Raw genomic sequence first — 18,045 nt, 5'->3', positions numbered from 1 at the left:
AGATGCATTCATTAAGCAAGTTTTCTTGCAACCTGCTAGGTGGTAGATGCTGTGGGCGGGAAGGATCCAAGGGGAATGGGATGGAGAAACTGTGGGTCTCTGCCCTGTCTCTAGTCCCTGCTGGGTGGAGACCAGCTTGGAGTCTAGATGTCTTTCTCATTACTTATCTGTAGCAGCAGGAATGTCACCAGTCCCTGGTCCAACCAGCAGGGGTGCTCATCTGGATTCTAAGATCCTTCCCCATCATAGACAAGGTCAAAGTTTCAGATTACTCTGTGCTCCTCAGAACAAAGGTGGGTCTCTCAGCGCCTCAAGGCATTGTGGAAGTTGCAGGGAGAAGCCCCTATGTGTGTCCAAGGTGATGGTGGTTTGACTTACCTTGAAGCCTCCCACTGAGCTTGAACAGTGGGGAGGTCACATCTAGTGGTGGATGCTCCGCTGGCTGCAACTTGGCATCCCTGTTATGAACATGAGGTCTAATTGCTTTGTTTTGAACTTTATACAGAACTAGAACATATGTCCAGAAAAGTACACATAAGTGAGCACAGACTGATGAACTCTCAAAACCCACCATGAAGGCATATCCTGAAGGAGAAACAGGACATTGCTGGTGCCCCAGAAGCCCCTCTGGAGACCCCATCTAGTTACTTCCCCAAAGAATAACCACCATGCTGACTTCAACTGCAGATCTGTTGGCTTGTTTCTGACTTTCTGCAAATGGGATTTTGCAGTGTACACTCCTTGCCCAACAGCTTCTCTGGAGGTTCATCGTGTTGTTTTGGGTGGTGGTAGACTGTTCATTCCTGTTTCTGCTGCACCATAGTCACTGGGTGACAATGTGCTTTACCTCAGTGAGCAATTCAGGCTTGTTTCCATCCAGGGCTTAATAGGTGGGTACTGCCTTGAACTCCCTTGTGCTCTTTTGAGGAAGACATGCATGCATTTCTTTTGGCCATATACCTAGTAGTGGAAGCGCTGGGCTGTAGATCTATAGAAGTTCAGCTTAGGAGACATTGTCAAATAGTATTTCAAAGAAACAGAATAAAAATCATGCATTCCAGCAATGCACACGAGTTCCAGGTCAACACTTGCTATGTTCTCTTTTTGTTTCAGCCCTTATGGTGGGCGAGTGTCTGTTTTTTGTGCTGAAGGAGGCTTGCTAGAGTGCATTGCTACTGTTAGTAATGAAGAATAGTTGAGAGTAAGAGCTAAGACAAACACCGCCATGCTGTGCATCTGTCTTGTGTGGCTCTCAGCCCTAATGGGCACAGCTCATTTGTGACCCTTGAACTCACGGTTCTTGCTGTTAGAGTGTCTAAAAGCTGGCCTTTCTTTATGGCAGTTTTGGAAGGTATGTTAGCATGTGCCCTCTGGGGAGAGATGGGCCCTAAAAAGCCTGGAAAGGGGAGAGGTAGGTATTTGTTTTCTTGAGACTTCCTCTTTGCCTAGGAATTCACTGCACTGAAATTTCTGGATCCCCTTGTGATCTGGATTGCCAGTGCAGCAGGGTGAGCCTCCCAGGTCTGACCTTGCTGCAGCTCAGAGGTGCTACCAGAACCAAAGGAGACCAGCACCACAGGAAGGCATTAGGGCAGAAGCGTCTATGGTATGCTCTGGGTCAGGCTGAAGGTTACAGTCCTCCTGGGTGGCTTGGGAGGAGGATGAAGATAGAGGATAAAAGTAATGGTGTCCGGAGCCCTGATGCCAAGTGCAGCGCTTGGGTCTGGGTGGTGGAGTTGAAATTAAGAGCTGCTGACCCTGTAGGGGAAAACACAGATGACACCCCCCGCTGGTGGCCAGACCTGGGTGACCAGCCCCCTGGGGATGGAAGGAAATGGGCGGTGACTGTGATGGGCTCTCATCTGGGCTCCAGGTGACCAGGAAAAGGTGAAGGAGTCAGACACCCTCTTGAAAGCATCACCGCGGGGAACCCTGGGCGGCGCAGCGGTTTGGCACCTGCCTTTGGCCCAGGGCGCGATCCTGGAGACCCGGGATCGAATCCCACATTGGGCTCCCGGTGCATGGAGCCTGCTTCTCCCTCTGCCTGTGTCTCTGCCTCTCTCTCTCTCTCTGTGACTATCATAAATAAATAAATTAAAAAAAAAAAAAAAAGAAAGAAAGCATCACCGCATGTAGAAGAGCATCTGTGGTGTCCCAGGGCCAATAGTCTCATCAGAGGGAAACCTTGGGAGGCCCCCTTGGTCAGCTCTCTGCCTCTGCTCAAGTGCACTGCTTTGCTCAGGTGAAGGCAGCCCCATGCATAGCCCTAGACTCTGGTGGGACCCTGCAGGGTGACCTCTGTTAGTTATGGTTCACTGTCTCTGGTCGACTTCCTGCTCTCCCCTGGGATCCCCTGGATCTCTTTAGGACCAGCAAGGACAGTGACAATGGTGAGCACAGTGGCTGCCCTGAGACCTGCTTGGGCTTTGTCCCTGCTGTTAGATACTTGTGGTTGCTCCTGGTTGGAGGCTTGCTTCTCAAAACTCCCAAGGGAGAGTTTGCTCATTGCAATGGCCTCTGTCTCAAAAAGCAAAAAAGGAGGGCTGTGGGGGAGGCCCTGACATTGAATTGCATGAATCTGCTCAGAGATGCTGAGTCCCTGAAGATGAGGTGAACATGAGGTCCCTGATGACAAGGGACCTTATATTTGGATCAGAATGAAAGAAAAGAAACAAAAAACCTGAAGGAGAACCTTCAGTGGACACGCTGTGCTGGAATCTGCTGAGGGATGCATTCAGAGCAGAGAGTGGTGTCTGCATCTCCTGGGGGTGCTGCCGGACAGGCAGGGGCTTTTTAGGGGGCGTCGGGCGTGAGTGCTAGAGGCTGAGCATGGTGGCATCTGTGCGAGGACCTGCGCGAAGGAGAATAAAGGAAGCAGAAGCATTTCTTCTTGTTTTAACTAGGTCTGCAAGTATTTGAAGTCTCTGATTCCAGCCCTAGACGCCTCCCAGTGGGCAGCAAAGCCAGGGGTGTCAGGACAGCCCTTGAGTCCAGGATGCACCCTCCTGCTCCTGAAATTCTGCCTTTATAAGTTCCCTTCTTTGGGTCTTGGAGATTTTTTTTTGTATTGATAAATGTTTTTTAAATTTTTATTATTTTTTTGTTTCAACCTCTTCTGGGAGGGGCCATTTACCTGCTTCTATCCCCTTTTCTTTCTTTCTTTCTTTCTTTCTTTCTTTCTTTCTTTCTTTCTTTCTTTCTTCTTTCTTTCTTTCTCTTTCTTTCTTTCTTTCTTTCTTTCTTTCTTTCTTTCTTTCTTCCTTCCTTCCTTCCTTCCTTCCTTCCTTCCTTCCTTTTTCTTTCTTTCTTTCTTTCTTTCTTTCTTTCTTTCTTTCTTTCTTTCTTTCTTTCTTCTTTCTTTCTTTCTTTCTTTCTTTCTTTCTTTCTTTCTTTCTTTCTTTCTTTCTTTCTCCTTTCTTTCTTTCTCCTTTCTTTCTTTCTTTCTTTCTTTCTTTCTTTCTTTCTTTCTTTCTTTCTTTCTTTCTTTCAGGAAAAACTCACATGACATAAAATTGACCATTTTGAAGGGAACCATTCAATGGCATTTAGCACATTCGTGATGCGGCCTAGTCCAGAGCAAGCCTGTACCAGCTAGTTTAGCAGTTACTGCCCCTTCTCCCCACAGCGCCCCCAGCCCCTGGCAACAACCATCAGTCAGCTGTCTGGATGGATTTGCCTATTCTGGACGTTTTATGTAAATGGAATCACACAATATATGGCCTTTGGTGTCTGGTTTCTTCCACATTGATGGATGTTGTTGAGGTTTATCCACATTGTAGTGGACATCATCAGTGCTAAGTTCCTTTTTATGACTGAATTGTGTTCCTCTTTTTTAAAAAAAATTTATTTATTTATTTGAGAGTGAGTGAGAAAGAGAGAGAGAGAGAGAGAGAGAGAAAGAGCACAAACAGGGGGAGCAGCAGGCAGAGGGAGAGGGAGAAGCAGACTCCCTGCTAAGCAGGGAGCCTGATGCAGGACTGGGTTCCCAGACTCTGGGATCATGACCTGAGCCAAAGGCAGATGCTTCACCGACTGAGCCACCCAGGCAACCCGATCATGTTCCTTTTGATGTACCTGTGGAAGAGGGTCCCCAGGACCTCACTGGGCATTGCTCGCTCGTTGGTCCATACACCTCTGGGAAGCAGAGGGACCTCATTCTCCCTTATAGCCAAGCATGTGCCCACCCTGTGCCGTGTTTGTGCTCAGACTTGGAAGTCCAAGCATATCCTTTGCCTCTTATTTCTACCTGGTTAAGGCACGACAAGCAGAGGACACTCCATGGCTCTGCCTTCCTCCTTGTTGTTCTGTAGCCATGGCCCCAGCTCATCCACGGGCAAGTCCCAAGGCTGCTGTTCAAGAACTTGGATGATGCCCTGGAATCCCCTCTGTTACAGAGGAGGAGACACACTCAGGTTCATTGCAGCAGAGGGTCATTTTAGGAGCAGGGAACAAATGGAAAACAGTCAGGTTGTGAGCTGGCCTTTTCTCAGTGCCAGAGCACGTGGGTCCTTGGGTTCTACCAATAACATGCCAGGCATTCCCTGGCCACACTATCCTGCCTGGATGCTGTGTTTATTTTCCTCCCAATGAAGGCATGCCCCATCATTCCTTTTCCCCGCGTGGCCAGGGCTGCCCGCTTCCTCCTCAGGGACCCCAGTACGCTAGCTGTGTGTGCTCCCTCCAGCTCATGGGGACCTCTCCCCATCTCCAGGTGAAGAGCAGGCCGTGCAGATTCCATCCATTCACACCTGCCCAGACACACCTGCTTCCATTCCATCACTTGTGGCCCCTGAAGCAGATAGCGATTTGGTTCCCAGTGTGTTGACGAAACAGAAAACTAATGTGCTTGCCAAAATGCTGGGGCTCCTACTTCCAGGTGCTTGTAAAAATAATAGGACACTTAGTTTTCAAAGGAAAGCCATTCACTGCCTGTCTTCGCTGTGTCTCCCAGAGGAAAGGGGAGGCCTGCTCTGGCTCCGTATTTTTTACCACTGTCTTGAACTAAAGTGGTCTCATACATGTATACATCTTTTTCCTACCCCACAGAATTAAGGCAGCAGCAGGTGTGAAAATATCGGCCGTGCGAGTCAGCAGCGAGCAGCAGTGGGCAGTCCAGGAGGACATAGACGGCAGTGGCGAGCAGATGACAGCTACCCTAACCTGTGTGGGCCACCACCCCGACACGCAGAGCAGGTGAGCACTGACTTCCCTGTGCGCGGTCTGGCCATGGTGGGGCTGGGGTGGCTGCAAAAGTTGATAGCAGAATAATTTGCGCATAAATGAAGTGATGCCTCTGCCTTTAATGGGCAATGTGTTCCTTTCGCTCAGCAGCACTGCTTTCTCGTTTGGCTTCCGAATGGCTCCATTATGGGGCTGCGCTGCTGTGGGAGGCTTTTATTCTTCACGCTCTTTATACACCAATGATCCAATTAGGTTGAGCAGTCTCAAAAATTACCTGAACTCGCATATGTGCAGGGTTCGAGAACTGTATTTTAGGAATTTATTATTATTAGTGTTATTGTTTGCACCGAAGACTGAAGAATGAAATGAGGATCATAGAAATGATTTAAGAGGCAAGGGGGAAATGTACCTTTCTATGAACAAACGGAGGGTGGCTAGAGCGACTGAGTAATTGTCTCTTAGTGCTTAAATGCAGTCATTTTGCAGATATCACACCTGGGTATTGGTGTAATGGATGCCGAGTGTGAAGTCAGATGAACTTGGCGTTGTGGCAGGCACTTGTCCTCTCCAGCTCAGATACTGCCTGTGGGTTTCATGGGGCTGCACTCACTAGGTGGTGGTGGTGGGGGTGGGTCACTGCTAGTCACCATGCATTAGGACTCCAGAAAGGCAGAGGGAGCTGTCCCCACTGTGGCAACAGCCTTCTCTATTGAGGGGTCAGGCCAATGAGCCACTAGACATGTAACCCCAGCCCCTGCCTTCAAGCCACAATGGTTCACACTTCATTCAGCCAGGATGAGACTCTGAGGCCTCAGCTGAGCAGGTGAGCCCCTTGCAGATCTCTTGTCACCTTCCATCATCATACCCTGTTCTCTTTTCTGTCTCTTCTAGTATTTATTTTTTATTTTTTATTTTTTTAAAATATGCTCTTTTTTTTTCCCAACAAGGAGCTTTGGGTTTTTTTTTTTTTTAAGATTTTATTTATTTATGAGAGAGAGAGAGAGAGAGGCAGAGACACAGGCAGAGGGAGAAGCAGGCTCCACGCAGAGAGCCTGACATGGGACTTGATCCTGGGACCCCAGGATCACACCCTGGGCCAAAGGCAGGTGCTTAAACCGCTGAGCCACCCGGGCTGCCCTCTTCTAGTATTTAAACTCACAGAGATCCACAGTGTTAGGCCCTAAGGGGGTACCCTGTAAACATACTGGGTGTGGGTGGGCGGGTGGGCTCCTGAGGCTCGGAGAGATTGAGGGAAGCTTGTTTCCTCCAGTGGAGTCCTGCACTGAGTGCTCCCTGCCTGGGTAACCCCAGCCAGCCTTAACCAGAACCCTCTCCTACCTGCTTTTGAAGATCTTTTTCTTTCTGTCTTTCTTTTTTAAAAATCTTTTATTTAATTTATTCATGAGAGACACAGAGAGAGGCAGAGACACAGGCAGAGGGAGAAGCAGGCTCTTCACAGGGAGCCCAATGTGGGACTCAAGTCGGGATCCCAGGATCATGCCCTGAGCGGACACTCAGCTGCTGAGCCACCCACACGTCCCATGAAGATCTCTTTCAAAGAGAAAGGAGTGAGTGGTCACGCTCCTCCTGTTAGGAATATTGCTGACTCCAGACTCAACATTCTGATTATCCTCCTCTCTATCCCTTGACGGAGCTTTTTGTCCGCAACCTTGCATGGTGCATGATTTCACTGGAAGTCTATCTCCCTGCTGAGTGTTCCCACATCCCAAATTGTCAGTATATGGGGAGAGCCTAGGATTTTTATATTGGCTCATGTGCTTTCATCTGCAAGTACTAGGATACCCACCGAAACATGGCTGCTGCAACACAGTTTTATCATCTCACTTGGCAAGAAACTTAGGAGCAGGTAGTTGGCTGCTGACTAATCTGGCAGCAAAGATGGTGTCACCCAGGTGTATCCTGTCTTCCTCTCTGTAGTACCTAGCTCCCTGAATGTCATCCTTCATCTTCATCTTGCTCAAAATCACAAGGTGGCTGTAGCAGTTCCAGGCATTACCAGCTCACCCAATTGTTCACTAATATGGGAAGGGAGAGCTGCTTCTCCTGTGTACCTCTTTTTTTTTTTTTTGTGTGTGTACCTCTTTTTTGTCAGGGAAAAAGTCCTGGAAGTTGTCTCTTTAGATCTCATTCAGGAGCGATGGGCCCCTGCTTTTGCCCAAGAAGTAGTCTGGGAAAGCAAACACCTGGCCCTGTTTTGGAGAGTTGTAGTGGGGGTGTCTTTGTTATAAAGGAAGAAGGGTGGGAGAAGGTGGTCAGCTAGCACTGCTGATCACTCTCTTCAAACGTGGTGCCTGCCAAGGGTTGTGGCTTCATCTCTGTTTTGCGCTGGGGCTCCAGACTCCCTCTGGGTTGCTGAAGTGTTGGTCAGGTAGGCTTTTTTGGGCTGAAGCCCAAGCGAAAAGGAGTCTTGGGTTCCTCATGCAGATGGAGCTGTTACCAGGGGCGTCTGGATCCAGATGCCAAGTGGCGTCTTTAGTGCCCTGGCCCCTGTCTTTTTGGGTTGGCAACATCTCCAGCAGGATCTTCCCTCCTGGTGGCAGGTCGGCCACCAGCAGCTCCCCAACGTCCATCCTGCTGTTGCGGTCACTTCAGGGAGGATGCTGCTTTTCCCTGTCAGGTCCACTGGCTCTGTTTGGTCTAGTTTGAATCATGGAGCTACCAGAACCAATCTCTGTGGCCACGCACCTGAATGACATGGACTTAGAGGATGAGCAAGTGTTCTGGGGGATGGATGGTGGGGGTGAGGAGACAGAAATGAGAGGGGGCCTTGTGGTTACCACAGTCCTGCTCTACTGGAGAGGCCCGAATGGAATGTTTGGACTTATACCCTCTGAAATCACCATTTGAGTATATATACATCTTGGGGATAGATTTTCCTTGACTTAAAATGGGGTTAGCTCCTGATAGACCTGTTGTAAGATGAAAATATCATGAGTCAAAAATGCATTTATCAGACCTGACCTATGGGACACCACAGCTTAGCCTGGCCCACCTAATTCATGCTCAGAGCACTGATATGAGCTCCTGTTGGGCAAAATCATCTACTACAAAGTCTGTTTTATGAGGAAGTGTTGACTTTACCATATAATTTACTGAGGACTGCACCGACAGTGACAAACAGAATGGCTGTGTAGGTGCAGGTTGTAGTCAGTGACCCTTGTGATCACATGACTGATGAGGCTCTGTGTTTGTTGCCCAGCATCATGGGAGAGGATGGGGCCACAGATCGTGAGATCCAGGACGAGATCCAGATTCAAAATTCCAAGTATGCTTCCTTCTGAATGCATGTTCCTTTTACATCATCATGAAGTCGAATGGTTGCAAGTCAAGCTTTCCTGTGTGAAAAGGGTCTGTACGAGGGCAGTATCTGTGGTCTAGATGTAGGAAATTGACTTTTTGAAATATTTGATCATGTGATGATGTTTTAAATTGAAGATAAAACATAGGCTGTGGTTATCACTTTTGATAAAGTTATAGGAGAAGAAAAGTCACTACATAGGCAGAGTTACATAATGATGAGATGCCCTCCTATCCAGTGTCCTGCTCATTCTTCTCCACTTTGGTGTTTGACCTCCCTGGGGCTGTAGGAAGGACAGGATTGATGCTTTGGCATGACAATTTATACTTATCTAATAACTCTCTAAAATTCATTCCATAATCTAAATAAATAATTGCTTCTTTTTGTACTTTGCTGTTGAATTGTGATGTCAAATGAGGTGTGAAATACAAGCTCATGGACCGTGTTTGCCAGCTAACAAAGTGAATATATGAATATATCCCTAACAAAACATCCCTCAGAAAGCTGTAATCTCTGAATTGTGACAACCTTGGGTGGAATAGAGTTTTTAATAGAATATAATGTACAAACTGCCTGAAATTCTGTGATAAGAATTAAAAATGTGTCATATGGGAAGGCCCGATGCGCTCAGTTAGAAAGGCAGTAAAAGGTCTTAATTTAAAATATTTTAATGAACGCTCATTGTGAGGAAATGTGAATAATAAAGATGAAAACCGCAAGATAAAGAGTAGCGTTACCAAAGGAGGAGAGAAGAGATTAGAAAAATAAGGAAATTTGAAAGTGTTGGGAACAGATAACACAGCACTAATGGAAGGTGGCTGCCAGGTGGTTTGCATGGAGACCATGCGTGGTCTGAGCTGGAGACAAGGTTGCTCCTTGAATGGTTTCTGTCTGGTTGTCGGGACCCAAATCTCTGAGAAAATAAGCTGCAACTTTTTCTGTGGTCAGAAATCACAATACAGAGCTCATTCTCACCTAAACTACTGGAGAAAAGCTCAGTGATGTACCACAGGAGTTTGTGCCTCTCCATAAGATAGGAAAGCAAAAACCCCCAAATAGTTTTCTTTAAAGAAATAGACACACCCCGTAAACTCAGCTCAAGGTGAAATCAAGACCAAGGTCAGATGTTTACTGTGGAGTGTTACCTGTTTGAAAATCTGGAGCTGATCTTCCAGGAGTTCTTTGCCTGCTCTCATCCAGAAAATCCTAGGCAAATGAAGGGATTGCCCTCCTGAGTGACCGGACTAATTCATTGGTTTTTCTGAAATTCAGCTGTTAAACATGAAACCACACTGTTAGTATAAGAAAACCACTGTGTCAAGTGTCATTATATGAATTCAGGAAACACCAGTATAAATGATTCACTGCACTTCAGGATTCCTTTTTATTTTTAGAAGAAGGACAAAGGAAGTTCAGTGGTGGTAGCAGCCTCCTCTGCCTTTACATATGAGTGGTGTTTCCTACCTGATTCTGTTGGTCAGTTTCTTTCCTTCTTCTTCTTTTTTTTAAAGGTTTTATTTCTTTATTCATGAGAGAGACACACACACACACACAGAGAGAGAGAGAGAGAGAGAGAGAGGCAGAGACACAGGCAGAGAGAGAAGTAGGTTCCATGCAGGGAGCCTGATGTGGGACTCGATCCCGGAACTCCAGGATCATGCCCTGTGCTGAAGGCAGGCGCTAAACTGCTGAGCCACGCAGGCATCACTTTTTTTTTTAAAAAATATATTATTTATTTATTCATGAGAGACACAGAGAGGCAGAGACATAGGTGGGAGTGTGACCCTGCTGACACCTTGATTTTGGAGCTCTAGCTTCCAGAACTATGAAAGAATAAATTTCTATTGCTGTAGGCTGTTAAGTTTGGGATGGTTTGTTATAGCAGCTATAGGAAACTAATACAGGGGCTTAATGACTACTTGCTGAATGCATAAATCAAGACTTCTCAATCCTGGATGCATATCAAAATAGCCTGGAGGTCCTTAACAAGTACACATCCCTCATACTTTACACTTCAGTGGGTCACAGGCATTGATGTTGTAAAGACCCTCCAGGTCATTTTTTAAAAAAGATTTGTTTATTTGAGAGAGCGAGTACAGAAGCAGGAGTCGCAGAGGGAGAGGGAGAAAGAATCTGAAGCATACTCTGCTCTGAGTGCGGAGCCCGACTTGGGGCTCGATCTCACAACTGTGAGATCATGACCTGAGCCAAAACCAAGAGTCAGATGCTCAACCTACTGTTCCCTTGCAGGTGATCTTAATGTGTAGCCAGAGTTGGGAATTAGTGGGATACAGGAATGAATTAAATAGTACTGAATTCAAACACCATTAAGAAGATAAAAGTTGTTTATTTTTAACAGTTTTAGGATTTGAAAATTGTGGATTTAGAAATACACAATTGTTAGATCTACAATAAAATTTGAAACTGGGCAGCTAGAAATCTCTCAGTAGCAGCTGCCAGGATAGTTCTAAACCAGGATTTAAGGTATAGAAACACATCATGTGCTGGATCTGTCTGTAATTCATTCTACAAAGTGACAACAGGGTTTGCCTATGGGAAATGAAGGGCTCGTCCCCCACCCCCAAAAGGGATCAGGCCAGCCAAAGAAAAGGAAAAGAGAAATATTTTAAAAACATGCCATCTCTTTTTCTAGCCAGTGTGAAACTCCGTGAATTTATACTGCTGGCTAGTTTCAGCATAGGTATGTTAGAAGTCTTCTTACTTTGAAAGTAATAGATGTTCAATTGTAGAAAATTTAGAAGATACATCAAATAAGATGGAGAAGATAAAAATCATCCCTGAACCTACGTATGATTCAAAGGTAACCATTGTTTTTTTTGTTTTTTTTTTAATTTTTTATTTATTTATGATAGGCACACAGTGAGAGAGAGAGAGAGGCAGAGACACAGGCAGAGGGAGAAGCAGGCTCCATGCACCGGGAGCCCAACGTGGGATTCCATCCCGGGTCTCCAGGATTGCGCCCTGGGCCAAAGGCAGGCGCTAACCGCTGCGCCACCCAGGGATCCCCTGTTTTGTTTTTTTTAAAAGATTTATTTATTTATTTATGATAGACAGAGAGAGAGAGAGAGAGAGAGAGAGAGAGAGAGAGGCAGAGAGGCAGAGACACAGGAGGAGGGAGAAGCAGGCTCCATGCCGGGAGCCCAACATGGGACTCATTCCCGGGACTCCAGAATCGCGCCCTGGGCCAAAGGCAGGCGCCAAACCACTGAGCCACTCAGGGATCCCCGGTAACCATTGTTAATATTTTGATGAATATAGTCATATGTATGTGTTTACACATATGTGGATGTACACAAATATGTTATTTTTGTCAATACTAGAGTTTGTAGCTTTGAAAGGTGTTTTCTCTCATAATGTAGAATAAATATATGGCAATATCTTTTCAGGTTGTTAAATATTTGAAACAAAAATTATCAGCCCCTTTGAAAAACTAATGAAAGGGGCAAACTGTCTTTCTCCCAAAATACAATTATGCACACATACAAAACCTTTTCCAGCAAATAAACACTCACAGAGCCTTTCAATGAACCTGTAGTTTTAAGTGTAATATTTAATAGTGGTATAATATTCTATTGATATTATAGATCTGTTTACTTACCATGTTTCATTTTTTCCTCCTTTTAAACATTCTTTTTACATTCTTTAAAAATGTAAGATGCCTTTTGAGTACTTCTGTGGTCAGTCTTCAGGAAGGAGTGCTAGAAACGAGTGGGTAGGTCACAAGATACGATGAAGTTTTAAATTTTTGATGATGTGAAATTTTTTTTGCCGATTTACACTACCAGCTGTGTGTGAGAGTGCCCTGTTCCTGGTTCCTTTGTCAACACTAGGCATTGCCTCAAGAGGATAATTTCATAATTGGAATATGGCTATGTTCTTGTAGGCTTAATTTCCACTGACTTGATTTTTGGTGAAATCTGAGTTTTCCCCCTTGTTTGTCTGCAAATGTCTCTCTGCTTTGTTGTGTTTCGTTTATTATGATTATATTTTCACTTTAGCCATGTTTTAGGTTTTGTGTTGTCGAATCTCTCGTAATTGTTATTCAAGTGAAGGACTCCCACCTGGAGGAGGGGTGGTGCAGGATGCCTAAAAACCCACCCATCAGCCTAGCCTCTGAGTGATGTCAGAGATGACCAGAACCAGACCCCAGTGCAAGTGGTAAAGTTAGATTTTACTTGGAAACTGTTGCAGAAAAGGGAAAAGATACCTGCATGTAATCTGTAGAGCTTGTGGGAATTTATAGCTGAGGAGCAGAGTTGAGGTGGGGTGGGGTCAGTAGATGACATGTGACTAAGAGGGGTTATCTTGGGATCCCTGGGTGGCGCAGCGGTTTAGCGCCTGCCTTTGGCCCAGGGCACGATCCTGGAGACCCGGGATCGAATCCCACGTCGGGCTCCCGGTGCATGGAGCCTACTTCTCCCTCTGCCTATGTCTCTGCCTCTCTCTCTCTGTGTGACTATCATAAATAAATAAAAAAAAATTAAAAAAAAAAAGGGGTTATCTTGGGTAAGAGGCAGTCCTGGCCAGACTGCCCCAACCAGAGTCAACCAGGCCCCAGTGAGCAGACATCAAGGGTGGGCTTGAGGAATTTGATTAGAATATAGAGAGTAATCAGATATCAGGGATGGGGCATCGGGCTCTGAAGGTGTGGCAAGAACAGAAACAAGTTTGGAGGGAGGGGGCATTCAGAGGAGCCCATGTCCAGTCTGGTTAAGGAGAGAGTCTTTGTCACTGACTGTGTGGAGCAGTGCCCACTGCTGGTCTGGTGAAGACGAGTACTGTGAGTGACTGCTGGACCTTTATTGTCTTCAGCCACTGTGGTATGGACTTAATTTCTTACCAGGCATAATGAAGTCTATGCTGACTGATACAAAGAACTTTCAAATACACGTTTTACAAATAGACTTTTCCAAGCACTTGTAGGTTACAGCAGAATTGAGCAGAAGTTATAGAGAATTCTCATACTTCTCCTGGCACAGCGTCCCCCATTATTAACATCCTGCAATAGTGTGGTACATTTGTTTTTATTGATGAACCAATACTGATATATTTTTTTAAAGATTATTTATTTATTTATTTATAGTACAAGTAGGGGGGAGGCAGAGGGAGAGGGGGAGAGAAAATCTTAAGCAGATTCCCCACTGAATGTAGAGCCCAATGCCATGCTTGATCTCATGACCCTGAGATCATGACCTGAGCTGAAATCAAGAGTCAGATACTTAACCCACTGAGCCACCCAGGTGCCCTCTGATATATTCTTTTTAACAAAGTATGTGGTATAGTATGTGGTAGGATTCACTCTTGGTGTTGTGCATTCTGTGGGTTTAGACAAATGTATAATGATGTGTGTCTACCATTCCAGTATCAAAAATAATAGTTCCGTGGCCCTAAAAGTTCTCTGTGCTCCAGCCTATTTATCTCTTTCTCCCTCCTCTAGAATCCCTGGCAACCACTGATCTTTTATTGTCTCCATAGTTGTGCCTTTTCCAAAATGTCATATAGTTGGAATCATACAATCTGTTGCCTTTCCAGACTGGCTTCTTTCACTAAGTAATATGCATTTAAGTTTCCTTTGCATCTTTTCATGGCTTGATAGCTCATTTATTTTCAGCATTGAATAATATTCCATTGTCTGGATCTACCACAGTTTATTTATCCATCACCTACTGAAGGACATCTTTGTTGCTTCCAAGTTTTGGCAATTATGAATAATGCTGCTATAAACATCCATGTGCTAGCTTTTGTGCAGACATAAGTTTCTAGCCTCTTTGGGTAAATACCAATAAGTGTGATTGTTGGATCGTATGGTAAGAGTATGTTTAGTTTTTCATGAAGCTGCCAAACTGTCTTGCAAAGTGGCTCTGCCACTGTGCATTCTCATCAGTAGTGTGTAGGAGTTCCACTGCTCCACATCCTCATTAGCATTTGGTGCTGCCGTGTTCTGGATAGTGGCCATTCTGATAGGTATGCAGTGGTATCTTATTACTGTTTTAATTTTCAGTTCCCTAATAACATATGATGTTTAATATCTTCTCATAGGCTTATTTTTCATCTGTATATCTTCTCTGGTGTGTGTTCAGATTTTTTGCCCATTTGTTAATCGGGTTGTTTGTTCTCTTACTGTTGTGTGTTAAGAGGTCTTTGGTATTTTAGATACCACTCCATTATTGGTTATGTGCTTCGCAAATATCCTCTTCTTTTTTTTTTTAATTTTTATTTATTTATGATAGTCACAGAGAGAGAGAGAGAGAGAGAGGCAGAGACACAGGCAGAGGGAGAAGCAGGCTCCATGCACCGGGAGCCTGATGTGGGATTCGATCCCGGGTCTCCAGGATCACGCCCCGAGCCAAAGGCAGGCGCTAAACCACTGCGCCACCCAGGGATCCCCCAAATATCCTCTTCTAATCTGTGGCTTCTCTTTTCATCCTCCTTTTCAGATAAACATTTTGAGTTGTGATACCATGTGTGGAATAAATTCATAGGTTTCAAGGTGACTATATTTAGGTGACTCAGAAGTTTCCCTAATTCCCAAGATGGCTGGTTTGGGGCAGAAAAATCCATATTTGGGTATTCTGATGTGTTTGGAAAAAAGTGTGTCTTTCTTTATGATTCTGAGTCTTCCTGCTGACCAGGAGGGCCTTTATGGTTGAGGACTTCGTCCCTGGCAATGTACATACAGCCTCACACAGCTCATTCCTAGTGTGTCCCTGTGGCCACCTGTAGCCTTCCCTCGCTAGTCCATTCTGCTACTAGCTGCCAGACTAATCATAAAACACCACTTTTTTTGAGACCTTGTGGTTCTCTGTGGCCTGTCTCAGCAAGTATAAACAATTGGCTAGGCTTTTACAGTCCTTTTTAGAAGGAGGTCTCTGTCGAGTTGCTGAGAATTCTGGTGCAAGAGATAGATGCTTAGACAGTAAGGAGGTAGCACTCTGCACAGTAATAGGTCAGGAGACCAAGTGCAATGGGATAAAGAAGAGGACACAATGAGTTCTGTAGGGAGGGATCCTGGAAGGCATCTCAGAGGTGGTGACATTGGAACTCATCCTTAAAGGATGAGTAGGAGTTTAAAAGTGTTTAAAAATAAACATGTCTAGGAAGGGGACCTATTATGCCATTCTTTATATAACATTAACACTGTGTTGTGTTAGACTTCCAGAATAGTCTTTAATGCAAAATTTTGATAGTGGTTGGTTAGTCTCGGGGTATGGAGCTTCTGTGTTGGGTGGTCCTGGATGGGACATTTTGAGTAGTCTAGAAGAGGTACCAGTGCGGGAGGCATTTGCGGGGCTTATGCAAAGCAGATCCTACCATATACAATGCCTATGCTGTAGACTATTTCCCTTAAATATAAAAATATCCCTGGGGGTCCCTGAGTGGCTCAGCAGTTTGGCCCTGCCCTCAGCCCAGGGCGTGATCCTGGAGTTCTGGGATCGAGTCCCATATCGGCCTCCCTGCATGGGGCCTGCTTCTCCCTCTGCCTGTGTCTCTCCCTCTCTCTCTATGTCTCTCATGAATAAATAAATAAAATAAAAAAAATATCCCTGTGAATAAGGTAGCAGTATTAGCCCTACTTCCAGATGGAGAAAGTGAGACTCAGAGATATCGGGCCTACAGTTGCATAGCTATGACTGGTGGGTCTGGGATTGACCAGTCTTCAAGATTCTTGAATGGTGCCTGGGACATAGTAGGCACTCAACGGTTAGATGTCAGTAATTCTAAGCTCAAGACTCCTTTCTCAGCACCAGAATTACTTCCAAAAAAGAAGAGGATGGTGCCAAAGAAAAACACTGCCAAAGGTCAACCCTTTGGCAAGATTTTGGTGCCTTCTCCAGATCTCCAATTTAAGCTCCTTTGTTCAAGACTATGGAAGTTCAGCCTTAATCACCACATTGCCGGATTCATGCACTGAAAGTCCTTTGTGAAATAGGAATGGAGAAGAGTTTCTCTTAGAAATTCCAAGTGTCATTTAGGTTCTGACATGCCCTTTCTTACTGAGTGCAGATTTTATTTCTACTGTGAAATTTATCTTTTGTAGTTCCCTTATGCAGGCAGAAATGGAGCCAGAGGAAATTGGAGGTTTTCTTTACAAAGGTCTGTCAGCACGATGGTTTTAAATCAGAGACCTGACACCAGATTTCTGGCGGGCAGTTGATGAAACCAAGCAGGGAAAATTGGCAAAGTTGATGCTAATGGGGATGACTCTTTATTTGGCCTTTTAATTGGTATTTGCTTGTCAGAAATCTCAGCTGCTCCATCAGATCATTTTATTCTTATGTCATTATTTTGATGTATTTACTTACTTTGACATATTTATTATTAGGACATGATATGTGTCATGAGCAAATTGATCATTGAAACCATGAAACTTTCCTCAGATCCGGTGCCAGTCTTTGACAGAAGCAATCAAATGAATCTTTGAGTGGTTGTCTCTCCCTCCTAAATCCCATCCCCCCCACAAAAACCCTTTCTTTCTCAAAGTACCCTGCAGAAAATTTTCTGTGATTTCAAAGTATTCATTTAATATAACTTGCCTCCATGAAGCATCAGTTCTTGCACTATGCCTTTAAACCTAAATAAAAGTGGCATGCCCAGATATCATTCCCTTCCTCGTGAGAGGAAACCTCAGTGCCTTTGAAAGGACATTTCATTTGATTTTAAGCAGTCCCAGGGCCAATCTCCTATGTGGCTTTTTGTAGGTCCTGGCACAACATGGCTACATATCTTATTGATGCTGAGCAATTTACAATCTGTATCCAAACGTGGCTATTTAGGCAACTTGATGCTGATGGCAACAGGGGAGTGCAGCCTTTCCCTCTGAAGAGCTTTCTCTGGGTTACCAAATGATCCACTTGGCCCTGGGGAGGACTGATCATGTAGTTTGCAGATGTCTTCCCATTGGGATTTACCTGGTTTTTCCCCCTCTTGAGTATAGGTTTTGGGGCTATAGGTTTTGAGGAGGAAGATGACAGAGGTAAGGTGCCATATTTATCACATCATACGAAGAGTACAGACTACCGACACTGTTCATCATTATTCATATTGACCTTGATCACCTGGCTGAAGTAGTGTTTGTGTTTCTCTACTGTGAAGTTACATCCTCTCCCACTCCCCAATCCAGTTTCCGTACTGTTCTCTGGAAGGAAGTCTCTATACATAGCTTACACTTAAGTGGTATGTTTATGTTTCCAGCCTTTGATTCTTTCTTCACCAAGGGTTCAGGAAACCCTGAAGAAAAAACCCCCAGTGCACCTGAGCCATCCTCTCTCCCCATCACTGTGGTGCAGAGGGATAGACAGGTTGTTGGAACCATTGTTTCTGGTTCCTGAACAAGGATTGCTCAGCCTACCCCTTTCCAGAATGACACTGTGGAATGGGAATGTGTAACATTGTAAACTCCTTGCCTAGAGCTTCCTGGCTGGGATGCCCTGCTTTCTTGTACATTTGAGTTTCATCTCTTATGACTATCCAAGGGAGACATTTAACCCTTTACAAAAGAGGAAGGAGAGAGTTATGATTGGTTG

General features: G+C 45.0%; 1 protein-coding gene across 3 annotated transcripts in view; it reads left to right on the top strand.

Moving 5' to 3' along the window:
* Positions 1-18,045, top strand: part of TMEM132B (transmembrane protein 132B) — a 371,275-nt gene that overhangs the window by 190,277 nt on the left and 162,953 nt on the right. For all 3 annotated transcript variants that reach the window (XM_072802149.1, XM_072802151.1, XM_072802150.1), the window contains exon 3: positions 5,047-5,193. In XM_072802149.1, the coding sequence (XP_072658250.1) occupies positions 5,047-5,193 (147 nt within the window). The remainder of the gene's footprint in view (positions 1-5,046; positions 5,194-18,045) is intronic.

Source organism: Canis lupus, chromosome 27, assembly GCF_048164855.1.
Source record: "Canis lupus baileyi chromosome 27, mCanLup2.hap1, whole genome shotgun sequence".
Taxonomy (NCBI): domain Eukaryota; kingdom Metazoa; phylum Chordata; class Mammalia; order Carnivora; family Canidae; genus Canis; species Canis lupus.
This window is presented reverse-complemented; position numbering and strand designations above follow the sequence as displayed.